This window comes from Octodon degus, unplaced genomic scaffold, assembly GCF_000260255.1.
Source record: "Octodon degus isolate 3935 unplaced genomic scaffold, OctDeg1.0 scaffold00056, whole genome shotgun sequence".
Taxonomy (NCBI): Eukaryota; Metazoa; Chordata; class Mammalia; order Rodentia; family Octodontidae; genus Octodon; species Octodon degus.
This window is the reverse complement of record NW_004524632.1, coordinates 9,301,667-9,308,016: the sequence shown is the minus strand read 5'-3', so window position 1 is coordinate 9,308,016 and position 6,350 is coordinate 9,301,667. Positions and strand designations below refer to the sequence as shown.

The 6,350-nt window shown below is 54.7% G+C and overlaps 1 protein-coding gene across 1 annotated transcript in view; it reads right to left on the bottom strand.

Annotated features, from left to right (window-relative positions):
- Positions 1 to 3,874: 3,874 nt before the first annotated feature.
- Rapgefl1 (Rap guanine nucleotide exchange factor like 1) overlaps positions 3,875 to 6,350 on the bottom strand; it is an 11,071-nt gene continuing 8,595 nt past the window's right edge. The window contains exons 11-15 of the mRNA XM_004633722.2: positions 5,984 to 6,034; positions 5,700 to 5,787; positions 5,517 to 5,581; positions 5,201 to 5,255; positions 3,875 to 5,125 (exon numbers count right to left, since the gene is read on the bottom strand). Of these exons, the coding sequence (XP_004633779.1) occupies positions 5,001 to 5,125; positions 5,201 to 5,255; positions 5,517 to 5,581; positions 5,700 to 5,787; positions 5,984 to 6,034 (384 nt within the window). The 3' untranslated portion in view covers positions 3,875 to 5,000. The remainder of the gene's footprint in view (positions 5,126 to 5,200; positions 5,256 to 5,516; positions 5,582 to 5,699; positions 5,788 to 5,983; positions 6,035 to 6,350) is intronic.

Here is a 6,350-nt window from a genome sequence, read left to right as displayed (position 1 = left end):
CTTTCCCATTTGAACATTTTCTCATTTCTTTCTTTTTTTCTTTTTTTTTTTTGAGATAGGGTTTCCCTGTGTATCCCAGGCTGGCCTTAAACTCCTGGTGATCCTCCTGCCTCAGCCTCCTGAGTGCTGGCATGCACCACACTGTCCAGCTAGTATTTAAACTTTTTGTATGCCCGAAATATCACACAGCACTTTTGTTCTCTCGTGCCTAGGGCTTGACCCTAGGCCCGGGGCCTTCACACTGGACCACATCTCCAGACTTGATTTTTTCAGGACAGTCACTAGGTGGCCCAGGCTGGGATCAAGCTTGAGTCTTTCTGGCTCGGCCTCTCAAGAGCACTGGGGTTACAGATGTGCAGCATCACGCCCACTAACCTGGGGTACTTTACAGGACATCTGCTCTAGCTGCAGAAGTCAGCGCCATTGACGGTGCTGCCCTAAATTAAAAAACCATGGAGACAACAACGAAATACAATATATGAACCTTGCCTGGAGCAGGACTGTTCTTAAATGTTTCCTTGGTCTTTTAAGACAAGGTCTCCCTGTATAGTACAGCATGACCTGAAGCTCACTATGCAGACAGGCGATCCTCTGACTTAGAGCAACCTCCCTGCCTCAGCCTCCTGAGCGCTGACATCACAGGTATGTGTCACCAGCTAGACACGTCTTTCCTTTTTGTTCAGGCACTGGCATTGAACTCGGGACTTGCACTTGCCAGGCAGGTACTTATGCCATTGAGCTATATATTTTTTTTAATTTTAGGGATGGGTCTAGAGGGTGTTCAGGTCTCACTACTAGAACGGACTCCTAAGTGATCCATTCTCTCGCGCCTGGGGCTTGACTCTGGGCCCGGGGCCTTCTCACTGGACCACATCTCCAGACTATTTTTTCAAGACAGTCACTAAATCTTACAGCCTCCTAAGAGCCAGGATTGTAGGTGTGCCACCACGCCCAGTCTCAGTTGCCTCTCAGTGTGCCCCCGGGCAGGGCTGGCATGGCAGGCCTGGGATCAAACCCTTGGCCCTTGTGCCTGCTCGCAGGCGCTTTAATCTGCTGAGCTATTTGGCCAGCCCATGATGAGAGGTCTTCCCAGCACCGGGGCATGTTTTATTTATTTAGTACAGAGTCTTGCTACATATCTCAGCCCTGTAGTGATCCTGTCTCAGACTCCCCGGCACTAGAATTACAGGCAGGCGCCACCAGGCCCAGTGTCTGCAGCTGGCTCGGCGCGGAGCCTGAATGGCATGTGGTACTGGGGATCACACCCAGGTTCTTGGGCTCGCCGGGCAGGCACTTAGACCGCAGAGCTATCTCCCAGGCCCCAGGACTTTTTTTTTTTAATATTTTTTTTGTGTTTTCCCTGAGCTCACTTTGTAGCCTAGGCTGTCTCAAATTTGCAACGACCCTCCTGCCTCAGCCTCCTAGGTGCTAGGATTACAAGTGTGTGCCACCAGGGGGGCATGTTCTTTTTTTTTTTTTTTTTTTTTTTTTGCGGTACTGGGGATTGAACTCAGGACCCTGTGCTTGCCAGGCAAGCGCTTATTCTACTGAGCCATCTCCCAGCCCCAAGGTGGGCATGTTCTTTAACATTTTCTAAAAGACATTTTGAGACAACCAAAGAAGCCTAAATAGGCGCTGTGTACTGTGCGATGACAAAACCACTGCTGATCTTCTGAGGCGTGTTTAACTGTGCAGTGAGTATGTAGAACAGCCCATGATAAGGCTGCGAGAGGGATGAAGTGATCATGTTTGCAACCTGCTTTCAAATAGTTTTCAGGGCCGGGGAATAGCTTAGTGCCGGGGAATAGCTTAGTGGTATTAGCGTCTGCCGGGCAAGCGCAAGGTCCTGAGTTCGATCCCCGGTACAAGCACCTGGCACTTGGGTGGCTGAAGCCAAAGGATGGTTTTTTTTTCACCAATTATTTCCAGGGTATGCACATAGGTATGACACCAGTTTTTTTTTTGGTGGAACCAGGGATTGAACTCAGGCCCTTGTGCTTGCCAGAGAAGCACTTATTTCACTGAGCCATCTCCCTGGCCCCCCCCCTTTTTTTTTTTTTAATTTTATTTGTGTGTGTGTGTGTGTGTGTGTGTGTGGCCAGCTCAGCCCACCAGGGGGCGGGGCTGGCTGGCATGTGGTGCTGGGGGATTGAACCGTGGTCCCTGTGTTTGTTAAGCTTGTTCTAAGTAGGTGCTTTAGACCACTGAGCCATCTCACCAGCCCCGGTATGACACCAGTTTGGAAGGATGGTAATATCCTGAGTTCAGCGATCAGCCTGTACAAGGCAACAAGATTTTATTTTATTTTATTTTATTTAGCGGTACCAAGGATCAACTCATGACCTTTTGCTTGCCACGCAGGTGCTTATGCCTGAGCTCTGGCAAGGCAATAAGACTGACTTTAAAAAATAGGAGGAGAAAGAGGAGAAGGAGGAGGAAGAGGAGGAGGAGGAAGAAGAGGAGGAGGGGGTTGTTTGTTGCTGGGTATAGTAGTGCATGCCTGTAATCCCAGCGTTCAGGAGGCTGAGGCAGAAGGATTCCCTGCAGAATTTGAAGCCAGCCTGGGTTACACAGTGAGTTTGATACCAGCCTAGACTACATGTTGAGACCTGGCTAAAAAATAAATACATAAATACATAAAAACAATCAATCAGTTGATCATTAAATAAAATGCGACGCAGATCCCGCGTGGTGGTGCATTCCTGTGGCCTGGTTACTGAGGAACTCAAGGCAGGATGCTGACCTGACTAGACCTCAGTGATTTGAGGGGACTTTGATGCTAACTGGGATGGGGCTAGTAGAGCAGGAGAGACTGAAGAAACATTATTCTGGTTACATCTGAGTCATCCCTGGGGACAAACCCCACAGAGAGCTAAGATTCTCCAGAAACTGTTCTCCACCTGCTCCCCCTGCCACCTAGTACTCCAGAAGGTAGTCTTGGTGGTGACACCTAGCGGACGACAAGGGCACTGCCCACAACCCTCTGTGCGGCCCCAGCAGGGTACTTCATGGCGCTGGGCCTCCCGGCCACTCTGGGTACACAACAGGAAGGGCACAGGGACAGGCAGAGGTGCTGCGGGGGGCTGTCTGGGTTTGCAGCCAGAGCTGCAGACTCGGGGACTTGCTCACTGTGGGTCCCAGGGCTGGGCTGCTGGGCTCTCTGAGCCTCTGGGGAGCTCCTCTCTTCACCTGGGCAGAGCTGTGAACAGGACCAGCCTCCAGGGCGCAGGGGCCAAGTGCCTGCTGTGGGCCAACACTTGACCTCCCCCCTGAGGACAGGTTTTGTTTCTAGTCCTTAGAATCCAACTCAGGCCTCTGAGCTGTATCCCCAGCCAGGCTTGTTTTTGAGACAGGGTCTCACTATATGTATCAGGCTGTCTTGACCTTGCAGGCTGGCCTCAAACTTGCAGCGACCCTCCTGCCTCAGCCTCTGCAGTGCTTGGATGATAGGTGTGCACCACCACGCCTAGCAAGAGGACGGCTCTCTGACGTGAGGACAGCCGGAGGAGGAACAGGTCAGCCTGTCTTGGCAGGGCAGGGAACAGGACGGGGCCCCTGCTGTCTGCATTTACCCATCTCTCAGGTCCTCTGTGGGAGCTACTAAGTCTCCTCTTCCACTTCCCACTGTCACATGCACATGCCACCAAACCCCCAGGAAGACACCCACTCTGCCGCGTTCCCGCTGGTGACAAGTCTGCTGAGGGCTCTCTGTGCCCTGCCCAGCCTCGGGGACACAGACCAGACAGCAGGCCATTGGTTCCCAGACTTTATCAGCTTTTCCTCCCCACAGCGGGTCCTTTGGGAGCAAGTGGGTCTGCACCACTCACAGGACTCCCCTGTTGGGCCTGGGGCGCAGCTGGGGCTTTGGGGCTGGGGCCTGCAGGTGGGGATATCCCAGGATGTCCGTAGATGCTTCTGCACCTGCAGGCATTTCATTTCAGAGGAGACAGGAAGTCAGAGACTGCCATATAAAAGGGACTGTACACGTGACCTATGATACAGTGTTTACATATGATACAAGGCTTTGTCCCTCTTTTGGGGTTTTAAAAAATAAATTTACAATTCCAGAGCTTTGGGTAAAAAACATATATACAGGTCAGAGCAGGAGCGGAGCAGCAGCTGCCCCGGATGTGGCGCTGACACCTCTTCATCTCCAAAGGGAAGATAGGCTGGTAGGAAGAAGGGGGCCCACCCTCTGAGGCCTCACTGCAAGCTGCCCAGGCCCTGAGCCCTCTGTCCTGCGCCCTCCAGGCCTTGCCAGGGTCCAGCTTCACCATCACAGCCTCTGCCACCTCCAGCCCCCACTACCCTACCTTGGGGAGCTGCCTGCCCACCTGCCTCAGCACTGTGGGGAGCAGGAAGGGGGATGAACAGGGAGGGACAGCACTGGGGAGCAGGTGCCTGCTCAGGCTCTGCTATACCCCAGCTGCACAGCAGAGCAGAGCAAGGGTCCTACAGGCAGCCCAGGCTTGCCCTCCCTGAGCACACCCTCTCAGGGGTCCCCCTAGGGACCAGGGGCGCTGGGGCTCACAGAGAGCTGGGAACCCTACCCCGCTCCACCCCAGTAGAGGCTGGTGCAGTCAAGGGTAGCACCGAACAGAAGGGGCCCTTTCCCTCCACCACACACATGCGTGCACACGTGTGTGCACACGCACGCACACACAACAATGTTTGGGGGCACAATACTCAGGACTGTATCCCTGACCCAAGAGAGGCCAGGCAGAGGCGGGAAAGGGAATTCACTCTGAGCGCAGGAGGCCGCTCCTGCCTGCCTGGGAGAAGAGGCCAGAGCTCCACCTCTGAGTCACAGCTGGCTGGGTGAGGACTGAGGAAGGAGACCTTCGCCTCCTGCAGGCATGGGACAGGGTTCCGGCAGGACGATAACGAGTCTCCAGAAGCCCGTCCCACTCAGCTGCTCATGGGAGACACCTGTCACAGGCTGGCAGGGACATGATACAAAGTGCTTGGGAGCCAGGAGCCAGGAGCCTGTGGGGTAGCCCTCACTGGCTGTTGGCCTCCAGCTTGTAGGAGAGGTCGAAGAGGAGGTTCTGGTTGTCGATGACCTGGAACTGCCGCACGTAGGCCTTGGTCTGCAGGTGGTGGGGCGAGGCCTCCATGTCCAGGCCTGAGGTGGGGACAAATGTCAGGCAGGGACTCCCCAACCCAGCCCTTCCCTCTAGAGGGAGCCGCAGGGACTCACAGAGCGGCCGGCTGCGGTACTTTCGGATTGTCCTCACTTTCTCAGCTACTGAGTGCTGCAAGACACAAGAGGTCACCCTGAGAAGGGCCCAGGAAGCCGTGCGCCCCACACCCCCTCTCTGCTCTGCAGCTCCCGTTTGGGTCTCTGAGGGTCAAGTGGGGACAGGCCAGGGACTGGAGGCAGCATGGCCCCCTCTGACTGTGGCATTGTCACCTGTGGGAGGGTTGTCACAGCAATGCTGGGAGGCGGGGAGGGTGCCAGGTGCACTGGGCACAGAGGTGACAGGAGGGGGCCCTGAGCGGGCAGCACCACTCACCAGCTTCTCCACGTTCACCAAGCCATCCACCAGGGTCTTGCTGCCCTCGTGCAGGAAGGTCAGGTCTGCGGATAGACACAGTCAGACACCAGCACTCAGATGTGAAGGGGAGACCCTGAAGCCCAGGACAGTGCCAGGGGCAGAGTGGGGACAGCGCAGTGCCGGCAGGAGGGACACACTCACCCTTGAGGATCAGAGGCACGAATGGGATCACGGGGGGCTTCATCTTGGACAGGACTTCCCGGTAACTTTTGTGGTTCCGGCAGGGGTCCTAGGGATCCATGCAAACGGTCAGGGGCATGTGGGCTGAGGGGTGCCCGCCCCTGCCTTCCCTGGACAGGCAGGGCGCACACGTGCAGTGGGGGTGGGGGCACCTGCTCCCCCCTCCTCTCCGCCCTCGCCAGACGTGCAGATGGCTGATAACAGAAGGATGATGTCCCGGCAAGGGCAGGGACAGGCCCACTCACCGTCAGATTCTCGAATTTGCGGAACAAGTTCTTGAATTTCCCTGGTAGCTTCTGCAGCAAGGGAAGGAAACAGGCATCAAGAGTTAGAGGAGGGGGTTAGGGAAAAAGAAAAAAAGTTAGGGGAGGCGGAGATGATAGCTCAGTAGAATAAGCGCTTTCCTGGCAAGCGCAAGGAAGGGCCTCAGTTCAAACTCCAGTTCCATTAAAAAAAAAAAAAAAAAAAGAACAAAAAACCCCAAAACCAAATGCTGACCTCCCTAAAGATTGGCATCCAGCCCTGAAACCCAACCTCCCACTGAGGCTGTTTTTGCTTCATTTCTGAGATAGTCTCTTTCATGTAGTTGGGGTTGGCCTCGATCTCGAGGCA